The sequence below is a fragment of the Cinclus cinclus genome, chromosome 3, assembly GCF_963662255.1.
Source record: "Cinclus cinclus chromosome 3, bCinCin1.1, whole genome shotgun sequence".
NCBI lineage: Eukaryota > Metazoa > Chordata > Aves > Passeriformes > Cinclidae > Cinclus > Cinclus cinclus.
In genome coordinates this window covers 18791634-18818946 of record NC_085048.1, presented here as the reverse complement: position 1 = coordinate 18818946, position 27313 = coordinate 18791634, and the positions used below count along the sequence as shown (strand labels likewise).

At 35.0% G+C, this 27313-nt stretch overlaps 1 protein-coding gene across 1 annotated transcript in view; it reads left to right on the top strand.

Moving 5' to 3' along the window:
- SNTG2 (syntrophin gamma 2) overlaps positions 1-27313 on the top strand; it is a 208223-nt gene that overhangs the window by 114565 nt on the left and 66345 nt on the right. Inside the window, exons 7-8 of the mRNA XM_062489722.1 lie at positions 10132-10219; positions 16284-16375. Coding sequence (XP_062345706.1) covers positions 10132-10219; positions 16284-16375 — 180 coding nt within the window. The remainder of the gene's footprint in view (positions 1-10131; positions 10220-16283; positions 16376-27313) is intronic.

Genomic DNA, 27313 nt, shown 5'->3' with positions numbered 1-27313 from the left:
TTTTATGATAATATTAATGACTTGATTGATTTATGCAGTTATTAAAATCATTAATCTTCAAACAAGTAAAGATGTGTATTTACAATGTGAAAATTGCAGTGTTATATTCTGTTAATATTTGAATATGCAATTCATTAATATTTGAGGCAATAATCTTATGATTATTCAGAGAAATTAAAAATAAAGTTTTTATTTGATCTACATGGAAGGTTTAAAAATTTAAGATAACTGCTAGAAATAGTTGACAATAGAGACCAAAGTTCAAGGAAAGTCTGTTTAGCTAGATTGCTCAGGTAGTTGCTACACTAGCATGTATAGATATACCCTTACCCTTACCCTGACCCAAGACTGACTATTAATTTCAAATGATTCCTTGAATTTCTGCTGTTTTTCCTGTGGGAAGCTTTTTGATTTGAACATGCTGTGTCACCCAACACAAAAGATGTTAAGTAGTAAAAATGAACAGTGTAATTCAAGTACAACAACTATAAAATGAGAGCTTGACCATTTAAATGAAGCAAAAATGAATATTTTTCTATGTAGAAAAACTGTGTATGTTTATTTTCTTGAAAGTCTTTCTTAATGGTGCCAAGATGAAACTTTGCAGTACTTTTAGCAATGCCCTGCATGATTTACTTAAATAGTTCTTCCTCCGTACTGCAAATTTTTTGTTTTCTCATCACTGAAGAAATACTCTTTTACTATTGGAAGGGTAATTCTATGAGATCCAGGAAGAACCAGTAAATATGTTTTTCTTACATCACGTAAAGATTGTGTGATTCCTCTGCATGTCATTAAACCATTTGATTTCTTTCTTCAACAGCATGGCTCTGCCATTTTTTTTTGTAATTTCCAGAGTTTGCTTTTAGATTGATTAGATTGCTTTTATTTGTTTAGATTGTTTAGATTATGGTAAACTATTTCTGTTTAGAGTTTAAGCCAAAACCTTTAGCATCTTGTACTTATCTCACTCTAGCTAATTTCCAGTACTGACTTACATTGTCATTAGATATTCAAAAAGAAATTTAGATGGTTTTATATGTCATTTTTTCTACTACTAGTTTCTGTTTAAGAAACTTTCAATAGTTTTTGATGAAACATATTGTCTTCCTGATATGGTGCTGTTATCATTTTCTTTAAATGGACAATTTGTGGTGTGGCATAAGGGTATCTTGAGCGTCATAAGGTTTTGATGTGCTCCAGACTAGGAGTGTGTCTCCAGTTACACAAAAATGTGCAAACAGAAACAGCAAGGATAGAATCCATCACACTGAAATATTATTGACAGGGAGCTTGCTGAAATGATCTTAGACTGACCCCTTGCTTTCTTTGTTGTCAGGAGATTTATATTTGGGATCAGCCAAAGTGAACATATAGATTTGGAGGCCTTTTTAGTTTACTGTCTAGCACAATGCCTTTTTGACAAACAGCTGTTCAAGGAACTGCATCATTTTTATAAATTGGTTTTCATTGAGAATCTCTTTACACATGAAAAATTCATGAAGTTTCTGTTTAGTTAATTTATAGAACTACAGATACACCAAAGAAAAGATATTAAGCTTTTGAAGATTTTACTTTCTAAACTTTATCTTGGTAGTAGTTCTCAGTGTTCCTATGTCATTGCCTCAGTCAATTCTAAAAGAATGCTTTAGTCATCTATTATGTGGACAGCAAATACCTGTTAATGCTGAATTTATATCTGTGGGACAGTTGAATGCATCAGGCCTGAGGCAGGAGCTGGGAGAAGTGAACAAACTCTTATTGAGCAGCCTTTATTAATGAGTTTAGTGTACTTTCATTAAGACTAACTCTGTGCTTCAGAAAATTTGCTGCTGCTATGTTGGTGGGAAGAAATAAACATCAATATCAAGAATGCTAATATGTGACATTTGCTGGACATAGTTTTCTTTTAGTTACCCTGCAGAATTTTCCTGAACTACTTTCATGGTGATTTAGTCACAGCAGAACAGGATTTATCATGACAGTGAGACAAATTATTAAAATATGTTTTTCACCTTGCTTGGATGAAAACTATCTAAATTTGATTTCATTTCTCCAGGTGCTTATTTGCCTTTAGTATTCTGTATCCCAGCACTGCATAAAAATAAAGCTACATAAAATCACCAAATTATAGTATAACTTTAAAACTTTGTGGAATGTACAATTAATCCTTATTGTTTCCAGATGCTCTCAGAACTGTGATTATTTCCTTACTGAATTCATCTGGCAACATTTCTCACTAAGAAACAAGTTATAGTATACTTTTGGTCTCCAAAGTCTTTCACATGGAAATGATAAACTCGCATGCTTTAAAGCGTGATTTTGACATTTAAATTTGCATCCATATGCACCTTTACTGTGCTGTTGTAGGATAGCAACATTTCAGAGAGAATTTTTTAAAACATGGAGTCACATAACTACCTGTGTAAAATGTACACCTCAAAATATTACAGAACTTCTGTAATGTAATTGTGAAAATTAGCTTTATTTCAAGCTCTAAATATGTTAAGAAAGTATTCATAATTAAGTATCTCATATTTCAGCACTACTATTTTACTTCCATTATTTACAGGAACTTCATTCCCTGCCTCAGAGAAGCAGCAAGTACGCTGGCATCATGATCATTTCCAATGTACTTAATCTTTGGGCACAAAAGCAGAATTACTATAATTAAAATGGATGGAAGCATTCAGGTACCTCACACAAAGGAGCTCTAGGAAGAGCTGAAATCTTTTTTAAGCTATGGATGCAAAATGTAGCACTTAGATAAAGCACAGCAGAATGTGGCTGGACAGCTACAACTAAGCCAAGTAATTACCAAGGGGACAAGGACTTAAAATATTTAATTTTTTTAAATGGGTTTCTTTTAACCCTTTTAAGTTTCTATTTATTTCATTAATAAATCTTGATTTGTGAGAAATTATACCAACCGCTTCAGTCATAAATACTTTCTTCCATCTCCTCCTCCACCTCCCACCTGTACAAAACTGACTACCATAGAGGCAGGTAAATAGATGAATAAAAAAGGAACTTGGAGTAAGAACAAAAGGGTGTAAGCTCTCTGTGGGTAAATCAGTGGGGAGGGTGTGGGGGGAAAGGGGAGTTGTCTTTGAAAGGGCTGGTAGGAAAAGAAAAAGCTACTTTATAGCTTCAGGACAATATTGTATTATGTCCCTTATTATCCTTGATGATCAGTATGAAGACCTATCCACTCCTGGTTCCTTTGATCCTTATATACTGTGCCCAAAGTAGTCTATCTCTTCATTTTTAGTCACTCTGCCTGGTTTCCACTCTGGCTAAGCTAACTTCTCTGAAGCAGTATCACCTCCATCTCATTTCTCTCTCTTACACCTTCCTTTCCCTATCTAAACAATGTTTTGTGCTTTTCATTAATGTACTCCCTTATATTAGGTGACCTTCAGTATTTCATCAGGGTATAAAGAACTTTGAAGTGCTATGCACTCTAGCTCAATGTTATCAACACAACATAGCTGCAAGCTAATAAAGAGTTAGTGTACACCCTGGTGATTCCAAATAGAATGATAATATAGATGTTTGTGAGATTAGACTTAGGCTGTTTACATAAGTGAAACTCAGTTATTTTTTATTTTTAAAGGGTTTTTTTGTTTTTTTTTTTAAATTGAAGGGGAAATAGAAGTTATATAGAAGCCTTACAACTACATAAAATTAACCCCTCAACAAAATTGGTGTATTTCTGATCACAAGAGGGATTAACTCCTTTGAGATCACTGTGTAAATTGTACATAACTGTTATTTCTCTTCAAAAAGTTATTGACTTAATGGGATTGTGATCTAAATAAGTGAATAGATCTTATAGGTATCACTAATATTTCAGACTCATTTGTTTAGCTGCTGACTTGAGGATGAATAATAGCACCTGCTTTTGTTCCTTGCTGTAGAGAGCAGACAAAACACTCAGAGCAGAAGTGTATTCGTACACTTCAAATGGCAAATAAGCTAACACATTGCATCAAAAGTATTAAAATTAAAATGGATTAGGAAACCAAAAGGGGTTTTGGTGTTGGTAATTTGTTTTGTTTTGGTTTTTGTATTTTTGTCTGATATGATATTAGGCATCAAAAAGTCCAATACAAAAATGTCAAGTAGAAAAAGTGTAGCACTGCATTTAAACAGTTATGGCTCTAACTGTAATAAGTACTCAGAGGGAAGAGAAACTAAGTCATAAGATTGTAACATGACAGTGGGATTTTAATTATATTCCCCTTATCAAATAGCATGATTTTTTACGAGTACAGGAAATTTTTAGTATTGAATAAAATAATATACTTTATGGTGATCTGTGCTGAACAAATATTAGCCTATAATGTAGCAAAATTACAAGGAATCATGGACTATGGTCCTGAGACAGTATGCAGAAGTTTCAGGTATGGGACTTTGCCTAAAAATGATTTCTCTCCGATGTGTGCTGAATACTGCAGAAGACCTGCTGGTTTATGGTAATGGTAGCACTTTCATGTCTGCAGAATTGGGAAAACAAAAGTATTATGGACTAACATAAAGGAGACTAACACAACTAAGGTGAAATAGTGCTGAACTTTATCCATAGGTATTACTATTATGCTTTTATGTTCATCTACATGCTTTAAGGAGTTCAGTAAAGGAGAAATCTTTTTGTGTTCTAGGTGCTCCAATTCGGAAAGTCTGAAAGGATGAACATATGAGTGATTATAAAAAAATTCTATGCCTGATTCAAACTGCATTGAACTGACCACTTGATGGGTTTTCTAGCTTGTACTTCAGCAGTTAACATGTAGGCAACAAAAGCTCTTCTTTGTGCTTCCTATCTTTAATCCTATAGTAACTCTAGATTAGAGTAGAAGACATAGATCAAAGGGACCATTTTGGAAAAGTTTGTTGTGAGAAAAGGAAGAAATGACCAAATTGTTAATAATTTCTAAATCAGAGAATACAGCATATGACCTGCTGGGTTTAAAAACTTCAAAACCTTCTACTTTTGTTTTTACATTTGGTAGCACAAGACAGCCTCTATCAAATATTGCCCATCCTTCATCTGAAGTTACCCTCATCATCATTTTATACCATTGCCATGAAATGATGGCAGGGGTTTTTGGCTGATACCTCTCTCCTCAGAAACTCAGGTCGGATAAAATCTGTTTCTAAGAGGTGTGCAGATATGTTACAGATACAAGCAAACAACTAAGAAAATTGGAAAATAATGGCTACATGAAAACTTGCATTTAATCTTTTTAGTTCAATCTGTGCTCATTCAAGTTTGTATAAACTCAACCACTTAACTATGTTTGCAATTCTGTGGATACTGATTTCACTTTACCATATGGGTTTCCAATCACATGAAGTCAGATATGTGTATCTGTCTGTTGTAAGTTTTTGATACCTGAGACAATTCTTTCTTTTTACAAGTGATGCATAACGGTACCTTAACAATAAAACATACTATTTGTTCTTCAATTTTGTGTTCTGTGGCTTTGAACCCTTTTTATTTATAGCACACTGACCACAGTTGAGATTGACCTGCATTGCCAGAGAGAAGTCCCCATAATACTTTGATACTCTTGGGATTTTTTGAAAATGGGAAAGTTAACTTTCTCAGGAATGGGTCTTCATGCTTCAGGTAATAGTTGTCCTTAAGCAAATCTATTTAAACTTTAATTGCTTCAGGGAAAAACTGAGTTGACGCAAAATTTCTTTTCCAATGCACAGTAAGTAACAACATCTTTCATATTCCAGATAGTTTTGCAAGCATTGTTTACATTATGCTAATTACACACTAGAGTGTGTAATAAAATAGGAAAGATAATGAACACAATAATGAAAAAAAAAATAAGTTTTTTTTTGTTGGTAATACCTGGTGTTGAGATCATACAGAAGCAGCATTATTTGTTTAAATTGATACTGAAGCTATCTGTAAAAATGTCACTTACTGTAATTATAGGCAGAAATTAGAGAAAAGTGAGAATTGAGTAAACTAAGTTGCAGTTTAGTTTAAATCTGTGAAAATTTCCAAAGGCTGCATTGAATGTAATTTTTCCTAGCATAGTTGTATAAATTGTTCAGACACAAAGGCTTGCTTTGTATTAGCCAGCTAAGCATTTAGAAAGAGATTATTGCTCATTGAATAGTGAAATGCTGAGGAAGAGAAGAATCAAAAATACTTATTTCAAACCGCTCCATATTTGACCATTGAAAAATGTATCAAGAAATTATTGTTTCTTGAACTAACTTAATTTTGCTTCATGGTCTTCCAATATGAATTGCAATCCAATTTTAATTTTAAAAACTATTTTTAAAGCCAATTTGTGTCTACTGCCATTTTAAAGTTACTCTTACTGTGAGTGGTCTGTTTATCACACATCTTCCTTGCCTACTCACAGACATATGAGCACAATACCATATTTTTTACTCCTGTCCATATGCTTTGAACTGAAACTCCCAAGTTTCCTAAAATGCTTCCAAGTAAATTTTTTCCTAGGAAGCATTTTAAGTGTTAAATATTACGGTTTTGTGTAAAGAGTGAATAATTTTTAAAAACTTTTTGTTATCTAGATTTCATTTGGGTTTGTTTGTTTGTTTGTTTTTTTACTATTATGTGTTATGGTCTAATTCTTCTATATTTTGTTACATCTCAGTTGTTTGCCTGCTCTGTTGCAGGCTTTTACGTAACCTTGCACCCAGATACCTCTCAAGCCCAAGACCTGCACTTCATGTGAATTTCAAGTGTTTTATTTGTGTAATTCTTGTGCCTCAAGCTCAGGCATTTATTGGGTGATTCACATCCTTCTACGTCAGAATTTTTCTTCAGACTTTTAGTCTGAGTTAGGTACTTAAATACTCTTTAATACATACAAGATAAGATTGATTTCATCTGACTTTGTATGTTTAAAGTGTAAGGTTATCATCCATATTCTCTGTATTTAGAGATACACATCTGTTGATGAGGATTTCTTTGTATCCTCAAAGATCTTTACTGATTTCTTGAAAAGATATTAGCAAATATTTTAGAGTTGAATCTTTTTAAATGGCCATGGTGAAATGATTTGACTTCTGCACTCAGAATAGATATTGGCTAAAGGAGCATATGGTTGAATTCATTCATCAAAAGCATTCTCCTTTTCAATTTTAATAGCTGGTTTTAGTAAGACAGAACCTGTTTCAAACAGCCAAAACCTTGTCTAAATATCTGAGCACTGTGAATATTGATTTTCAGGTATGTTTTCCTAAAATATGGGTCATTTTTTTTTTTTCCTCTGCAAACTCTCTACAGAAGTTAGTTGAGATGTAGAATCTCCTATTTATATTTTTAACATTATCTCTGTTCTTTTCTTGAGAAATACATGTGAGAAAGAGAAGCATAATAAACCCTGGATTGATAAATGTTCTTAGAGATATGCAAAACCTGCAAACTGGAGCCAGCATTAAAAGCAAGCATTTCAGCTGAAGACCTTTTCCCCTTTATACATGTGAACAAGAGAAATGCATAAACACACACACAGAGTTAGCTGCACTAAATGCATTTAATCAATATTTAAAAAACAAAAAACTCACTCACTTCTGCTATTCTCGTTTTATATTATTCTAATTTTATATTATAACAGTCTAACAGTGAATGTTACTCCAAAGAAACTGGATTTGTCTTTTTTGGACTTAGTGGACTTTTGCAAAAGCTTTGGCATCCCAGAGCAGTGCATTATTATTTAGTGACCTTCTGACTGTTAAGACCTTCTTGTGATCACTGAAATTGATTTAGTTTTGTTAGGATGTGTGTGTTTCAACACTTTGACCTCTTCAGACACTACTAGAAGAATATTAAGCAGCTTCAAGAGAGTATGATACAGTATGAATATCTTTCAAGGTATTACCGATGCTTGGAAATTTTAAACCAATTCATTAATATTATAGTTATTTCCTTTTCAAAACATATTTTGAAATAAAAAACAAAATCCCATAGTCTGCAACAGTTTCTAGTCTACTCTTTTGTTTTGTTCCAACAGTTTTTAGATTTATCTTTGTAAAATTTGACTGATGTCTTCCAAAAGCATATTAGACAATATGTCTGCCATACTGTCTTCTCTCATCGCTTGACAAATATAAATGTTTGTGTGCAAACATTCTTTGATAAATTAAGAGGAAACACAGTTGTTCTTCTGAATTTGCAAAAGGTTAATTTCTATTAAGAAATTAAAATTATTTCTTGTTATTGCAAAGTTAAAAGTAAAGTATTTCACTTTTACTTATTTATAAAGGCAGTTGTGGATAAGAAAGTGAGTTCTTGGTTTTAATTTTATTTGGTTTATATTTCTTCCCATTAGATGCATCAGGACAATATCATGAGTACATTTTAAATTTATTGGTTTTGAAATTTTCTATTTAATTTTGCAAAACACTGTTATACTGATTATAAACTAAAGTTGGCATTTTTAATAGATTTACCATGCAATGAAAAGTAAAATGGTACTACAAGTACCGCAACACTCAGTAATAGGATCTTGTATTTTTTTCCAGCTGTGACTTCTCCGTGCCCTGATAGTTTCTGACATTTTTAATTTGGAAGAGAATATATAGGGGGCCCTATCTTTGTAATAGTAGAGTGAGACTAGCAAAGCTACCAATCATCTTCAGTGTTTATTGAGTAATAAATAATGTCTAAACTAGGAAATAGGAGATTTCCTGCAGGAAATAAGGGGCAGAGGATTTCAGGAGACGTAGTTTTCTTGCACCTTAGAATTTAAGACACATTGGTCTGTTTTGCAGCCCTAACACACTTTTGTGTAACTTTCAAGAAGCCTGCAAAGTTTGCTACACTGTCATTCTTGTTTGCTCCTGTTGTGACCATCTTCAAATGTTTTAGTCAGAAATCAGTGATCATATCATTTTTTCTCCATGGTGGTTTTTCCCACAATGAGACCTCAGGTTCTCTTATAGTCAGTTGTCAAACTCAGATTTCTGGGGTTGAGTAGGTAGCACTGGCTATTGTATTTTCATAGTAAATAATTTAAAAGCAGGTTGAGTTGTGGGGGAGATGGTGTGGAAATAAAAAAAGAAAGAAGGTTCTTAGTTTTTATGAGACATAAGCTTGATGTTTTCATGTAACTGAATACATCAGTCTCTGGTGTAAACATTATTTTAGGTATGCAAGTGGAAAACATAAAATGTTTGAGGTAATCCTGCATCTCATGATGTTGGCCAATATGGCATTTTTCTAAAACAGTGGTCTGGGACAACACAACCACCAACTTCCTCCCAGTACATTAAAGCATCAAATACATCTGTATAATTCAGTTTGCTGCAGTTAGTTACTTTTCTATCTGATGGACAAATGCTCTGGTTGTGTGCAGATTAGAGGCCACAAGCTGTAACATCAATTTCTGACAAACTGGATCAGGGATATGCAGACCCTGTGTGTACAGCCACATGCAAACCAAGGGCAATACCTGTTTCCTGAGTGTCATGGATATGAAAATGGGGAATACTTCTGCCCTGTAGTAGGAGCTGAGTTCCATCAGAGATATTATTTGTAGTTCTGCATTTTAAAAAATACTTTATGTGGTAGTGTACTATTCCCCAAAGTGAATTCTGATGGTTGAAAACATGTCCTATACATGTGTGTGAGTTCCCTTTTGGTTAACAAATGCTTACAGACAATAAAAACACAGAACTTGAGACTATATTTGAAAGAAAAAAGTGTGCTTAATTTGTTATCAGAATCAATCAAACCAGATACATAAGATCAAGATGTGCATGATGTATTAATATATTTCCCCGTGTCATTCTGTTTGTATACAGACAAAATTAATGCATTATGTCTACATAAACACATATTTCCCTTCTACCTTATGTCAGTTTTATAAAATCAGTTAGTAGAAGTTCTGTTCAGCTGGTATGCAATATCAGGTTGCCCAGCAAATTACTTATTCAGGTTGTTCCAATGGTCTTGCCTACTCTTTTCTGTTGGTGTGGCTTGATCCTTAAGTTATTCTACATTCTATGTCAGAACTGCTTGCACTGAGTTTATTATAGATCAACAGGAGTGTTGATTTCATTGTAAGTAATGTGCTTTCCATGACTGATGGTTCTCTGGTTTAAAGTAGTTGTTATTTGTCACACTGACAGGTACACCTACTGCGAAATGCTGGCGATGAAGTTACCATCACAGTTCAATACCTCAGGGAAGCTCCATCATTTTTAAAGCTTCCATTAGGTAAGAGGGTATTAGTGAACAGGAGTAATTTGTTTTCCTCTTTGCAGTATTCTTGTAATAAGATGACAGTGACAGAAGTAGAAATTCAATCCTTGAGTGGTTTACAGGAAGAAATAGAAAACTGTCTGTCTACTGTTTAACATATAAGAATAAAATGCATACTGCCTTGCTGCTTATGTATAATGTATTCAAAATAAAACTGAAAAAATCATTAAAATTCAGTCATGGGTGACAGCTGAAAGCTTTTCAATAGAAGTTTTGCCTGAATATAATAAAATAGTCTTTGCAAATGTTTGAATTGTGTGTTTATACTGAAAGGTTATTTGAGGACACATGCCAAACAAATGGATAACATTAATTATGTATCTTTAATAAATTACTTTGCTATTTTGATTGGTTTTGTCAGCAGAATTATGTTGACATAAATGAGTAATTTAACAGTAGCAATACTAAAAAATGTATGAAAAATACAGATCAGGGAAGGTTTGGGGCTCTTTGAATTAGCAGATAAAATATTCAGGTTGCACAGTTGTGATCAGTGTTGCGAGTAGAAAAGTGTTCATAATAAATAATTTTATTTAATCAGATTAAATTATTTTGCACTAGTTTATTTTAATGGATTATTTTCTTTCCAAAATAAGCAAAAAGTTTTGAAACATGTCTCATTCTTTGAATTGCTTTACATTTTGATTATTTAGGTTGGGCTCAACTATGTACTTGCTTTTTCCTAATTTCAACAGACTCATAGGTGTCATTGTTTAGATCTTGCTATAAGAAGAGTGTCAATCATTTAATCTAGATTTTTATACCTTTCAAAAGCCAACTTGAGAGGCCTCTACTCATCTGAACTCTACATTTCATGATAAAACCTTTCTTTCAGTGCTTACCGATTATCTTCATTAGAAAATGTATGGTCAGTGTTTCTTATAATGAATCTTTACGTTTGGTTTTTCTATTCGATCATCAGAAAGTTCTAAAATTGTGTTGACAGTGCCATTTACCTTTTCTGGTACCTCAGACAAGCAACCAGACTATCAAGGAGCACAGCAGTGCTTCCAAAATGAGACATCTTGTGTACAAACTGCTTATTTTGGGCAGCCTGTCAGACTTACTTCCTTTATGCAGAGCATGAGGAAATTTTTGACAAGCATTATAGAACCTTGCCCAGTCCCATGTGTGATCCCAGCCTTTACCACATGCTCAAAGAAAAAAAAAAAACTTGCTAGGTAGTATCAGACTTGTAAGGAACTTAGGAAATTATCCTTCTCCTGAAATGAACCTGGACCTGCACAAGAGTTTACACGCACATCCCTAGAATGTTCTGTGTAGCCATTCAATAGAGGCTGAAACCAAGGTCTGTGAGTCAAGTGATCTTTGGTAAATGGCTTGCTATAAATATTCATTCTTGTGGTGAGAAAATAAGCAAATAAGGTGGATAAAATTACGGAAAGTAGTTCTGATTTAAGACAATAAATAAACAGGAGTTACAGAGAATAGTAATGGAGTTGCGGAGAACAGCACCCCATTTCAAGAAGAGCTCTTCACAAGTCCATGCACAAAAGGGAATTCCAGTCATGAAGCATCAAGGACACATTTAAAAAGCTAAGTAGCAATTCCATTATGTGAGAAAGAAATTTCCAGATTGCACTGCAGCAGGATTTAAGTGCATACATGCATAATTCTGAAGTATCTTGGCCTCTCCTGGCATCCCAGAAGACTCAGGTACTTAGTTCTCCACCTTCCAACATTTGCTCAGACCAGCTGCTGTGCTGGCAGTTTTTGTGCTGTGGTATGTTCACTTTAACTGCAATCATACTGTCTCTTCCCATTAACCCATAGCATCACTGTGAACACATCATCAGGAGCAGCAACTGCCTCCCCTGCTTCCTTCTCATACATCTCCCTTCCCTGCCCATCTCATGTCATGGCAAAAACACAAGATGTCATAACAAGGAAATGTCTACCTACAGTTCTCACATTTTTGTCTTTGTTTCACTCCCTCATTATTGTCTACAAAAAAAAAAAAAAAAAAGCCAGAATCTGGCATGAGTTTATTCGTGGATACTGATTAACTATCACTTAAGGATTAGATAAGGACTGCTTGTTTCTGTGTTTGAAGGCAGCCCCAGCCAAGGGTGATATGCCAGTATTGATCCTTGTCTCTTTCACAGCTATAATTCCAATAATTCCAACAGATATTTTCTGCCACAGTTATTTCTTTGATCAGCAATTTTATAAAATATTGCAGAATGCTTGGCAGAATTTTGCATAGGGCAAATAGTTATTTCTCAAAAAAATATCAGGCCTGGATCAGAATTGCTATAGGCCAATAAGGTCTGCTTCGTTGGGTTGTGTAGCTCCATGGCCAGGATAATTCCTCATCCCATGGTTTTGGCTTCCCCTAAGGTCTCTGTCAGCTAGAAAGGAGATAGATTTGTCTTTCTTGAAACCAAGAGGAGGAATTTTGGATTTTTGAGCTGGGGCAAAAGATAAAATTGACTATGAGGGGGTTTTTTTCAGCCTATTACAGACTAATTATGGCATCCACTCCTGGGTACTGTCCTTAAAGATTCTCTGGATCTAAGTTCATTACCCATCCCAGAGTTATACCAGGATTGTAGAACCCATTTAAATAAGATTCACTGCTGCTAGGAGAACTCAGGACATTTTCTGGTAAAACAGACTCTTTTAAAATTTTTTCTAGTTGATAGTTATACCAAATGATCAGAATATTCTGAATTTGCAAGGCTTACAGTGTAATTAAAAATCATCAAGAGTGTTTAATTTGATTTTAATTTTGTGGCTGTCCTGGAAAGGACTTATTTTGTCCTTTGGAGGTTGCCTATGTCACTTTCAGCACGTTCAACATATAAGTCTTTATTTGTGTGCAAGAGATCTCCAGCATCATTCAGCAATGTTAGTCATTATTCAAATTGTTGTTAATAATAAAGTCTTGCTGACTGCTTGCTGTACATTGCTCTGCTGTTGTGTGTTTTGATGATTGTTGGTTATTTAGAGATTTAGTGTAATTCACTGACTGAAATAAACAATATTCTGTTCATGGAACTGTTTAGTTGTCCAGAACTTTAACAGAGAACTTTTCTAGGTCTAGAAATATAAGGCTTTTAAACTTAAAAATAAAATCTAAGCATCATTAAAATAAGTAGTAAAATACTTAATGTTTTAAAATGAAAAATGTAATTTATTCTGTCAAAAGTATTGAAAAAGGATTTATAAACAATTCCTACCTGTACTACTGCAAATGAGTTCTTGAGTTGTTTAGTGTCAACTAACTTGATGATTTCCTGATTTACTGCTGGCTCTCCAAAAACATCTGTGATCCTTACAAAGTTTTTTCCCTCTCACCTTGGAATCCTGCCTGTTTATTTTTGTGCTACCCCCAGGGGCATCTCAGTCTCCACTGTGACTTGCAAACTCATATCCTTGCCATCCCTATGTCTCTTTGACCCCTTCTTATTTCACAGGGTATGTTGTGGCACATTTTTTGTTTTTTTTTTTTTCCTCTGAACATACTCAGCTATTGCTCAGGCAAAAATCAGGCAGAGATCTTTTCCTCTCCCACAGGATCCTTGCTAACCCAACCTTCCCGAAAGAACAAGAATTCCAAAGCTGAGAATAAGAATATGTAACAGGTGATGCCTGTCATGGGGTGGGTCTGTATTTCTCTTAGGCCAATTGTCTGTGATTTGGGTGGGATCACACATCGAGGCAGCAACGATTGCTGGAAACTTCTCCAACACAGCAAATGCCTCTTTTCATGGCATCAGTACCCAGCAGGATGCTGTGGCTCAGCTGCTCAGAGCGTGGTGCTAGTAACACCAAGGCTGTGAGTTTGTTCCCTGTACGGGCCATTCACCTGACAGTTGGACTCAGATCCCTGCAGGTCCCTTCTAACTTGGAATATTCTGTGATTTATGTGATTATGGCCACAGAGTGGGGACCTACCTGTAGCAGATGTTCTGTTTAATACAAACATTGTGATAGTCTGTCTTGAAGTAATGTTCCAGAGTTTGGAATGGTACAATACACTTGGTTTGGAGCCTCATCTACTTAGGAAAGGGCTGCAGTAGAAGATAGTATGATCATACTGTGTTTTGTTCTAATGGGGAGGAAAAGTCCTGATTGCTCTTGGGCTGCCATGAGGGCAGGCAAACAGAGTTTCTTGGAGAGATGAGAGCACTGCACCTTCCATGAAAGTAGCTGAGCATTTGCAGTGGGAACTTCTAAAATGCTGAATGAGGTCATGAAGTCCATGAGTAAGTGAGGCAGGAACAGCAGGGAAGAGACTAAAAGACTTGTGAACTTGTTTGCAGTCTAGTGATGGAGGTAGCATGGCCTGACACATGTGTATCTAGGAATACACAGAAAATGAAAGAAAGCTGCTGAAAAGTAAATCTGCTGGGACTGTGAGAGGAGGGAAACTTCTTTCTTAACCTTTTATTCCTACCTTTCTCATGAGATGGATGCAAGTTTTCTCTACTTAAAAATACTCAGTTATTCTAATGTAGTATTTTGTGTTATGGTAAAACCTGGATTTGAAGATTTATAAATACCTGAGCTCATGTCTTTTGATATGTTTGAATTGCTGAATAGGTGGGATATTCTGCTTTCGGAGTCTGATTGATTCATGGACTTGTGATAGTTGTCTATTGCTGGAGACAGTCAGATTTCCCAGCAGGCAGACTCTTCAGCAGAGAATTTAATGCCAAGTTTTTGTTTTGTTTTTAAATTAAAAATAATTAGAAGCTTTCTTCTGTTCCATCAAGTCACTATCATTGTGTATGGCTACAAAATTTTTGTAGTTTCTGCATATATATAGGAGCTACAAAGCATTGTAGTTACTCGAGTCAGTGCTTGGTTTAGACCCATAGGAACAAAGCATATCTCCTTCTGCTGACATGACTTAGCTCTGTACAGAAAGGACTCCAAACAAAAACATGCTGAAACTCCAGAATCCAGGCTATAATTCTGAGACCTCAGCATTGAGCTGACATGTCTGTAATGGAGAAAATGGGTTTTCTTGAATTAAGTTCAATTTTTCTAAATCTTCCAGATATATGCAAAAAATGCATACAAAAATATATGACTAAGAATGGCTTTTTGACTTCTGTGATGTTAGACTTGACAGACTTATTAATGTGAGATGATTTACAGGCAATTTCGGGTAAATTCTTCAGATGGATAAATGAGTTTTAAGTGATGATGAATGTAGTGCTGTGCAACTGATTTTATGTGCATTATTGATATGACCAAGTGCTGACAGTAATTGCATATTTTAGGTGATATTTGTTAATGTCTTTAATTTAAGCAGAAATTCACAAGATGCGCTTTTGTGATCTTTCCATTATTATATGTTAACAAAGGTATCAAGCTTTCCTGGAGTCACTTTTAATTACTAAAGTAGGATCATGGTACATTACTGCTAAAAGGAGAGATATTTTGAAGAATACAATGGTATACTGTTAGCATATTGAAATAGTACCAACAGTTCAGGATGATTGCTTGCGTTCAATTTCTGAATTTGAGAATAAACATATTTCTTAAAAATAATTTACATTTTAAGGAAAATATATATCCAACAATAAAGTGTATGTATGTGTCCAGTTAGCACTTGCCTGAGAGTTTCCTGTTATCTTTGTTTATATGAACAGTTCATGGTTGTACTCTAAGGAGAGACTTCCAAGACATGATAGAAAATTTGTCTTTAATTTATTAAATACATTTTGTGTAATTGAATTTGTTACTTTAAATATCTCATTCTTGGTGTAAAAAGGCTTAATCCTGTAAACATTATCCATACAAATGGATCCCATGAGCACTGTCCCTCTCAGATGACATGTAGATACCTTTTTTCTTTCTAGACACTAAGTATAGCATATGGATATTTAATTGTCTGTCTTTCTAAAATACAAGTAGTACTTCTGTCTTGGTTTGGTAAATTATATTAAAATTTCTTCTTGTGTTTTGTATCTGCAATAGATATTGTCTGATATATAAATATATTTTTAACATCAGCAGTTATTTTTTTTGATCTGATTTCCAGGTTCCCCTGGACCACCCAGTGATCACAGCAGTGGAACTTCATCACCTCTCTTTGACAGTGGCTTACATTTAAATGGAAACTCAACTAACACGGTATGCTAATGAATAATAAAAGCATGGTGGGTGTAAGCTCTGCAAGTTCTTTTCCTATTTAGAGCTTCGAACTGCTGGAGTAAGACTACCCTAGTTTTATTCTTCTTGTTGTTTGCTCTGATTGATTTTTAAGTGCCTATACTGTAAAATACTGTTCATACAAAGTCCTCAACACATGGCCCTGAACTCCCAGGTTTTTACTCTGAGACAGCTGAGAAATTTGAAAGAGTGAACACAGATTTAATCATTATTAGACATGAATTCATGTGAACTTTCGTCATGCTTTGTTGAATTGTAGCATTATACTGTTGAATTTAATCCAGCAGGAGATGCTGAAATGCAGGTGGAATTAAGAAAATAATGTAAAGTTGAATTCTTGAAGCAAACTTTTTTAATAGGAAAGATAGGGAGAAAAAGAGAAAGAAATAAATGAGGAAAAAAAAGTATCCTTTAACCCAGAGGATATTCAGTTTTTTCTTCTGCAGTGAACAACTGTGATTAATTTAATTCCAGCATTGTGGGGAAAGGAAAGTTTCTTTCTCCAGGAAAATGGTAGTCACCAAAGAAGATAGGATGCCTTAGTAAGCAAGAGTGCTGTCCTTTTAGTAATGAAGATTGAAGATGTAAATACTAACTGTATAAGGATGTGGACCTTCATGCTCAAAGCTGTTTGACACCTAACAAATCTCAGCTCTAGTCTTTCAGTTGGATATTAAATTATACAGAAAGAATACCCACTGAATGGACAGAAGGCTTCTCCTCTGTTTTTCCTTTTCTTCTCAGACAGTGATATAATTGTCTGATGCTTACTGTACTTGTCTCAAGCCTTGTACTTCTTTGAGCACTGTCTCTCTATACTACTTCTTAAAGCTTAACTCCTTAAAGTTTTCATCTGCAAAAATATATAAATATATGATAATATAAAGGCATTATGTACAATAAATGAATGTGTAAATAAATAAATAAATTTCTGTGATGGTACCTGTACCTTAGTGTTTGGTGTCCAAAATGATCATAGATACAAAAGATTTCATGTTTATTTGTTTGCAGTTATCCAGATGATTATTACCTTTAACTGCCTTATGCTGTTGTCTACTAAAGAATCCAGACGTCAGGGTCCACCATTCTGCAATGTCTGTCTACCAGGTTCTCTGCAGGTATAGAAAGTCTTTTCTGCAAGAAGTTTACATTATAAGAAAAGGGCTATATCGAGTGATAGCATTAGCACAGTTTAGTAAATTAATGCCTACTCAAGGCTAGAATGAGTGTGTTGTGATAATTTTTAATAGTCATTTTGACTACTGTGTGAATTGCACACTTTGAACTTCTCATATTATAAATATATAAGTAGGTGGCTGGAGTTTTATAGAGTTGTAACAGGGTAACTTAGAGCTAGTTGCCAAGATAGCACACAAAAGACTGGGTACAGGCTTGAAATACAAGCAGAAAAGCAGAAATTAAAAAAGGTGCAATAGGAAGGTACTAAGTTGATTTTATACAACACTTAATTTTTCTGAAGCCTGGCATAAACTCATATGGAGAGCTATGTATACAACAGACCCTATGACCTAGAAGTGGAATAAACATGGCAATCTGCAACATAGATGGTAAAAGTCATGATCTCCCTTCACAGAAAACAAAATGAAAAATTGCTAAAATCTAATTGTGAAATTCAAAAGCAAGGGTCTAAATATTTTGAGCACGAACAACTGGATGTTAAGATGATACACTGTATGGTCAAACTTTTCTCGAATTAAACAGTGATCATATGAGCTGTGATCATATCTTGAAAAGTGGTTATAAATGTGTTTCAACTACCATCTAGTGAGCACTTCTATTTTATTCAATTAAATATTTTGAGTTTTATGGTAAATAAAAGCAGAACTGACATTTCTTGTAATGCTATTGCCTAATAAGGCTAATGATATTTGAATCCTGCTTTTACATCACCCTGATAGAGGAGATCTGACTCACTTTGAACACTGCACCCTTGCAAATTTGTGTTGCAGTTTTATGTACCTTCCTAACCACACTCAGGTCCATGCCGTAACAGACAATGTACCTGTATTTATAGGTGGAAATCCTACTCCAAAAAAGCATACTATGTAATGGGAAAGACAGGAATGAGAGTTAAGGAATTATTGTTACACCAGTTTTACCAAGCTGTCATTTTGGATGTCTTCTGAAAAACTAATACCGAGGTGCTACAGCTGCCTTGTATCATAGAGGCTCAAGTTATTTAGCCATCTCAGCAGCAAGCTCTTTCTGCCTAATGTGATTATACCACTTTCTGGTGTTATACCACAGTTCTGGTGCTGTCTTGCCTCTGTTAGATCTATCTCTGTCACCCCTGCTGTGAAATATCTGTTGTGTGTGATGTGATACCATCTTCAGGATTTATATACATCTTTCATAATATCAGGGCAGTTGCAGTACAGCACTTGAACAGAGTTCTCTGAAACCCAGAGAAATGAGCTGAAGTGCTCTCTTCACACCTAATTATTTTGTGCTTGGGCACTGTCACAAATGCTCCAGGTATTGACAGTGGCAGTTACATTCATCTTTGTTTTGTAAGTGGTTTATTGAGCACAATGTAAACTTCCAGAGGGGAACATGAAAATACAAAGGAGGCGGTCTCAAGGCTAGTGAGCACAGGTTGTTTACCTGGAGATTTCTAACTCTAAAACAATGAAGAAAGTGCTGTAGGGATATCCTACTAGGTGTCCAAATATCCTAGACATCCAGGCCAGCTCCCTGGAGAAATTAGTGGTGGAAAAAAAAATAAAACAAAAAAAAAAATAAAACAAATTACTGTTTAAGGCACCATGGGATAATACAACAGTTACAATGCAAGGGCAGAATACACTAAGTTTGCATTTGTTTGAGAATCCAGCATCCTGCTATTGTTAAAAAGTGATGCTCTAACAAGTGAAGTGAGACCAAGTAAAGTGTTGTTTTCTGTGTGTTTGTGTAATTTAAGATCTCTTAGTTTAATTTTGATAGTGTTGATAACTTTAGTTGGTTAGATGAAGATAAATTACACTTTTTAAAATTTTTTTAAAAGTGTTTTTTCCTTTATGCCTTTGTTTCATATGCTAAAACAGTTTTAAAAAAAGACATTGCCTATTTCATCATCAAGTTTTTAAAAAAGAAAAACATACAAATGCTCAACTCTTGATGGGGCCAGTAGAAAATTGCATCTTTGTCTATGGGAGTTTGTTTAGATTTAGCTGTACAGAGGTGCTGTGTTTTTCTAATTGTGATTAGAGTTGATTGAGGCTTTCACTATGACATTGATGAAACAAATGAAAGGTATCTTTAAAAGTCTTTTACTTTTATTAATGCCCACTGTCACCGCTAATCCTTTCAGCAGAGTTATTTCTTCTGGTATTTAACATTTGATTGATCAGGCTGATCATTTCTTCTGCACAGAAATTTCCCAGTTTGTTAGGTATCTGGTTTTAGTCCTTAATTATGCATATTTTCCCCATACACAGCCCTTGCATGTAAATACGTTGTTTTATACAGTTCTTATGAATTTGCTCATTCTGAGTTTGCAATAGCAACAGCAAAAAGAAAAATGTTTCTAAATTTGGTGATAGCACAGATGAACCCTGGCAGTTCAGGTACATGTATATGTGACTTATAGAGAAAACTGATAGCAAAATTGTGGTAACAAGGCAAATTGCATCCAGTGTCTTTCCACAAACTCCAGCAACAAATTGACACTAATCTCAGAGAGACATGCAAGAGTCAAGGCTCAGATTTATCCTGAGGTGTGTGCAGACTCTGTGAAGTTCAAAGAGTTTTCCTAACCTTGAGCTAATTTTTCTAAACAAGGACACCATGACCCATTTGAGGATATAAAAGGCTGCCAAAGGCTGTGACTAACACCTGAACTTTGGGTAAACTTGCATATATAGTGTAAAACTATAACAATCTCAATGTTGTATCTTTTTTTTTCTTCCTTATACACATTTAATATTGGGTTTTGATTTCTGACTACTATTGTAGTTTTTGAGGAGTCATAATTACTTTCTACTTTTTGTACTGACTTTTAATGTAACTCTCTGGCCCCTGTCCCCTACCCCCAAAGGAAGAATATATCTGGAAAGGTGTTCCAGGCAAGGTTGTTGAGATTACTCAGAAACCAATTACATAATAGCTCAAGAAAAACAAATTAAAGAAAAAGGTGAAAGATTCCAACAAATAGTCCATATGTATTCTCTAAAAATATCTTACTCAGTCTTGTATGCAACTGGTTCGTTAAAAACATAATAATGTATTAACAGTGGCCACCACAGATGTAATGAAATATTCATTAACATTTCCATAGTAAATCACCTCTAGAGAAACTGATATCATTGAAAGGATTTTAATTTGTTCCTCACTGGTACAATAGTAATCCAATTGATTTAAATGCCTAGCTATTGCAGTAAGGTAGGGTAAGTCCCTAACATATGCTGCTGCACAGGCTCTATGTAAACATCATATATAGGTGAAAGAATTAAATGTCTTACAGAGCAATCATTATATTTCAAAAGCATGTTGTAATGATTCAAAAGATGCAGCATTAGAATTAAAAGTGTTTCTTTTCTGTTATAGGAAAGGAGGCGGTTTTCACATGGCTTTTCACCTTCCTCCCATTTAATTAAACATCTGTCAATTAAAATATTGTAGATAGAGCTGTGTGATTAAAAGATGCTGCTTTCAGTGAATTTTGAAGACATCATATTCCAACTCCAAGTTGTTACTTCACCTGGAAAAGCATGTTTCCTCTGTAGAAGCCTTTATCTAATAAATGATTCGGTGATGCATACTTTACCAGATAATTACTGTCTTTTTAAAACTGTCACAGAATTTTGCACCTGCATCTAAGAATTCCATTAAAAATAAATAAATACAGACCCTCTCCCGAATCCATGCTGCATCAAAGGAAGGCACAGGTAGTTTGATATTGTAATTAAACCCTTCTGAATTCTGAGACAAGTTGAAAGCTCTGACTCCTATTTACAGTAGATAGCACCATAATTTGTTTTGTTGGTTGGGCATCACAAGAGTTTCATTAATGTCTCTACTCCTGGCTAAACATTTGGTATTTGTGTTGTTCAATGATTAAAGTAAGCTAATGTGAGATTCTTTTACTGCTAAATGGAGCAGTCATGTTTTCTTTTCCTATCAACATAAAGCCCCTGCTTTCTGTTTGTCCCTGTAATAAGTATTAGCAAATGCTCAGCCATACACAGGTCACATTGATTTATTGATGTACTGAAAATCAACCTATCAATGTATGTATATACACATACATTTCAATCACAGACTGGACTAAAAACTGTAGAGAGAGCACATCTAATTCACTCTGAGTTAAATGTTGCTGGGTGTTGTTGAAAGAAATTATGCAACTCTAATTCTCTTTTTTCAGAATAAATGTAAGAAAAATCTGCCTATTTTAAAAGCATATTATATTGCAGCTTTTTGTTTGTTTGTTTTGTTTTTTTTTAATATGCTGAAACATTTTTAGTAATGGAGCTTTGACAAAAGACATTCCAGTTGGCATCAAAAAGATACATAAAAGCTAGTATTTTCTAATCTAACAGATTATAATTAAATCCACTGAAACCTAATTGACAGCGTTTTCAGTTATAGTTTAAGGCAATGAAGCTATGCCGAGCTATTTTAGCATTTCAGAGTTTAAGGCATTTTGGAAGACACTCTTTTAGTCATATGGTTTAGTTTTAGGTAGTCCTGTGAGGAGCAGGGATTTGGCCTCAGTGATCATGATGGATCCCTTTCAACTTGAGATACGCTATGGTTTTATGTTTCCATACTTTAAGCCATAAAGCTGTTTTTAAAAGGAAAATATATCAATATATAAATATCAAAGATATTAATATTGCTGCCATTTTCATATACATATTTTACAGAGAGATATTTTATATTCTTTTCAGAAATTCTCAGTAATGCTCACTAAAGTGGAAACAGCAAAAATTACTTTGAGAAATAAATAGCAGCAGCATCATTACCATCTCTTTTTGAGCCAGTGTCAACAAAGACAGTAATCAAGATTAGTCATACCTCTTGCATGAGCTTTGTAGAAATATGTTTACAGAAGAAGATCAAGGCTTTAATGATACACTTTGAAATATTAAATCCTCTAAAGCAGAAAATGGATAAATTCCAAAATATCAGTAAAAGGTTATTTTTTTCCTAATGGATATCATACTTGACTCTTATTTCATAAAATGGTATGATCATAGACACATTTAGGTTAGAAAAGATCACTAAGATCATCAAAACCAACCCGAGCTTAACCAAGAATGGCCAAGTCCAACACCAAATCATGTCTCTAGGTGTCCTGTTTACATATCTTTTAAATATGTCCAAGGACAATGACTCAACCATTTACCTAGGAAGTTCCAACACTTAACAACCCCTTCTGTGAAAAAGTTTTCCCTAATATGCAACCTAAACCTCTCCTGGTGCAACTGAGCCCATTTCCTCTTGTTCTGTACTTGTTATTTGACAGAAGAGACCAACACCTACCTGGCTACAATCTCCTTTCAGGTAGTTGTTGAGAGTGATAAGGACCCCCAGAGCTGCCTTTTCTCCAGCCATTGGCCTTCTTAGCTGTCTGGGCACACCCTGGCTCATGTCCAGCTGTCAACCAGCACACCCTGGTCCTTTTCCACCCTTGCAGTGACTCCACCCCCAGCCTGTGGCACTGCAGGGAATCATCGTGACCCACGTGGAGGACCTGCACTTGGCCTTGTTGAACTCCATACAATGGATAGAGTCTGTCCAGATCCCTCTGCAGAGCCTTCTACCCTTCAGTAGATCAACACTCCCACCCCGCTAGAGTCCTTGGTGTCCTCTGCAAACTGACTGAAGGTGCACTTGATCCCCTCCTCCAGATCACCAATAAAGATGTTAAACAGGGCTGGCACAAATACTGAGCCCTGGGGATCACGGCTTGTGCTCGGCTCCCACGTGGGTGTAGCTCCATCCACCAGCACTCTCTTTTACCCAGAGATGGGTGAACCTGTCCAAGCCGTGAGCTGCCAGCTTTTCCTAGAGAATGCTGTGGGAGGCAGTAACAAAAGTTTTATTGAGGTCCAGGTAGATAACATGCACAGCCTTTCCCTCATTCACTAGGTCTTGTAATAAAAGACCAGGCTGGTCAAGCAGGACTTGCCTTTCCGAACCCCATGCTGGCTGCACCTGATCAGCTGGCTGTCCTGCATGTGCCACATGGTGCCACTCAGGATGATTGCTGGTCAAAGCCCCTTCCAGCCTGGCCTTGGATAATTCCAAAAATGGGGCATCATTTACCTTTCTGCAAAGCAGACACTGTAATATGAGATTAAAAATACATTTAAAACCAAGCTTAATCATGTTGAGTAATGTGACCCTGTGTGTTTCTGATTCCAAGTGAATTAACCCAGCTTCATCCTTCCTGAAGCCCACGTTTAATGAAAAAGCTGTATCAATTTAAAATAACACTGTGGCTGCTTTCAAAGTAGGACCCTAACAGCAACTGGAAATTAAATTACTAGAGAGGGTTCAGAAAGACTTTCTTCTGATGACATGATATTTTTCTTGCAGAAATTTAAAATCAATGACAGTTTAAAAGAAAGTAAGGTTAAATAACTGAGTTTCCCAAACTCTGTAAATTATATATCACAAAAAGATTAAAAAATTGACAGTTCCAGCCAGCTGGGATCTTTTCCCTTCCTTCCTATGTTCTTAGTGGAAACTCAATTATAGAGACACATCTGATTACATCTCCCTGTTAGTGGAGGATTTTCTGGACTTATTCGATTTCTTGGAAGACTTTTTGGTTGCACCATAAAGAGTTGTTATATAGTTGTTTAAGACAGCACTGAAGCACTTGCCTACAGTGTCATTTATAGGTCAGTGATTGCTAATGGGATACAGAGTCAGACCCTCCTCCAGGTCAACAGTACACAGCTGTCCCAGGTAGGTAGTATTTATGTGTCATTAAAGCTTGATTCTTGTTCACTGTTCTGTCAAAAATGAGATTTTTGTGTTCAATCCATTTCTTATTCGGCAGGTGTTACAAGCAAATTGGCATTAATTGTCAACATTGTTGGTGACCTCAGCAGAAAACTGAAGGTATAAAATGATCGAGATCATAAAAGCTGTGATTACAGAGATGATCTCAATTCTAGTGTTTTGGAGGAATGATGTGAAGAGTTTTGAAGATGAGCAGCAGCAGCTCTTTAGTGGAGAGATGCCTTGAAGGTCAGCCAGCTCACAACACTGGGTCAGAAAAAAAAAGAACCATCCAGCCAAAAAGCTTGTTCTCAGCAGATGGCCTCAAGAGAATGCAAGAGCAGAGGAAATATGTGCAATTATTTCTAGGAAATATTTCCTGCACCTCCAGTGACTTCTGACATAGGTGCTTCCTGAACCAATTTGTTATATAGGCTAACACATTCATTCTTTGTTTTTATCATACAGTCTTACTTCTAATCAATACCCTTGCTTCTTATGTGGAAATGGCAAGTGAACCACTGTTTCTTAACCCCTTTCTCTGTTATTTATTCTTTTGCATACCTCAGTCATACAATTCCCTCAACAGTTTCTTTACCAGACCAATAAATTTTTGTTATCCTAACTTTTCAAAAACATTTGTCTTCAACATTTAAATTTCAAGATCCATATTTTGAGTGATAATCACCTGTTCAAATCCCATTACAGTATGGAGAAAGTTAATATTGTCTTTCTTCATGTGCACTGCTATACATTTATTTGCTATAATTTGAGCAGTTATTTTATCTCATCTTCAGTATAATGAGCTTCTTCCACAGCTCTTTGTCTTGTTATTTTTTTATGGTTTTTTTTCATTGTTCTTTACTGCTTGTTATTCATAGGAAACTTGGTCAGTTTGGTATTCACCATCTTGTCCAAATCATTAATCAATATTCTGAACAACCTTTGTAACTGCGGGAGTCCACTGAAAGTACCCCTCTGCTATGTTTTCCTTGCTACAGTTTAGATAATTATTATTTTGCTGATTTCATCATATTTCACAGCAAATTCATTACGAACCTTTTGTGAGAGATAAATTGTTTTTTGAAACCCAAGTATGCCTTAGCAATTACTTCTCTCCTATTAACTAACAGTTTTGGACAACTCTAAAAGGCATATGTGAGGCGCATCCTTTGTTGCAAAAACTGGATTTGCTTCCTCCTCAGTTTCTTATTTTTATCCATGTGATTTGAAGAGGATACATCAAGGAATCTCAATATGAATTGTTAACAGATTATAGGTTAAATAGAACAAAATAAGCTGCTGGTTGTATTACAGCATTTTGTTTCTATGCAACAATCTTACAGACATATGTATGCCCTATTTTGTCCTTAAGAAGAAGGGTAATTCCAACTTTATCTCTATCATAAACTGCTTAGTAGAATATGACTTCATAAGAAATACATATTTGAAACTTAGACTAGTTTGACTAGTATCAAACTTATGTCCTTTTGTTGTTCTTGGCCATTAATGTTCAGATCATGCTGTAGGGTTTCTGAAGGTATATTCTGCCATTTGGAACTGTGGGGAAAACAAATAAATTACTCCTTCTAGTGTATTTTTCAAATATAAAATCTTTGAAATTGACTGGAGAAAACCCATTTGCTTCAGCAGTTTTAACAGTTTAGCATTTTGGCATGAATATTTCTCTGCTGCAGTTTCATAGCTTTGGGGTTAGTAGATTTTTGAGTAAGTGATGTTGGCCATTTTCCTCCCTTCAATTCATTAACCTAATGAATAGCTGTGATGGACACTTTCTAAAATTCTAATTATTTACTTACTTAGAAAAGTTGAGATACTTTTTCTTTATGCTGACGTGCCACTGAAGCATTTGATTGAAGTGTAAGGGATTCAGATGGAAACATTAAACTGCCTATGTGACCTACTCTTTTATTTTTTTCTTCCAATTTTTCTTAGATTACCTAGAATATCACGGGATATTTATCAGGTTGTTGAATAACCTGATAAAAGAAGTACAACTAATGGTTCAAAAGAAAAAGATAGATTTTTATGTTTAAATTGTCTAGATGTTTTCTGCATCTTGAGAGTTTAGAGGGTGGGAACAATAGATGATGCTGTTGCAGGAATTTTTATGTTCCTTTATTTTCTCATTCTTGGGTTGAAACTCAGTGATCATAATCAAGTATTTGTATTTGACTGCAATAAGCTTCTATCTGTTTTATTCCTAGATATTTTGGTTTCCAGACAGAAAATTTTAATTATGTTAACCCTTTTCAACTTCAGATTGAATGGGGCTTCTGTCAATGATTTTAGTTTGTGTAGAATTCTGTAATACGGGTCACATTCTTCACTGTTGTACTAATAAATTTATTATAGATTTTAATGACACCTTAGCCTTTTGTGTCTAATTTTAGATTAGTTAGTTAATTAAGCGATATTAGTCTGTGGACTTGATTATGAAATACTCATACTGCAAAAACACGATGAGATCTCAATCAAATAAAAACTGTATGGTTTAAGGGATAGGTCTAAATGAATTTCATTCTAAATGAAACTCTCCCCAAAAAGATTGCTGTCTAAAGCATTCCTTAGTGTTACCATCTCCAGCAATTTCACTACAGATTTTTCTTTCACTAGGAGATTGTACTTCAATCATTAAGTCTCAGTCATCATATTAGAATGTGAAACGCACATTTTGATTTATTTAAAGAAGTAAATAGAAAGATCAGTCCTTGTTGACTGAAAGAAGGAGCTTTAGAGAGAAAAAATAATCTTAATTCCTTACGAGCCAGAAAAAGAAATAGAAAATTCCCAGAATGCTTTTTATTTTGAGTGAGTTTTATAGCATTTGAACACCTGGGCAGAACAGAACTGAATTTGGGTCATTCTGTGATTTCTTTGCTTTCATAAATACTACTCAGTGCT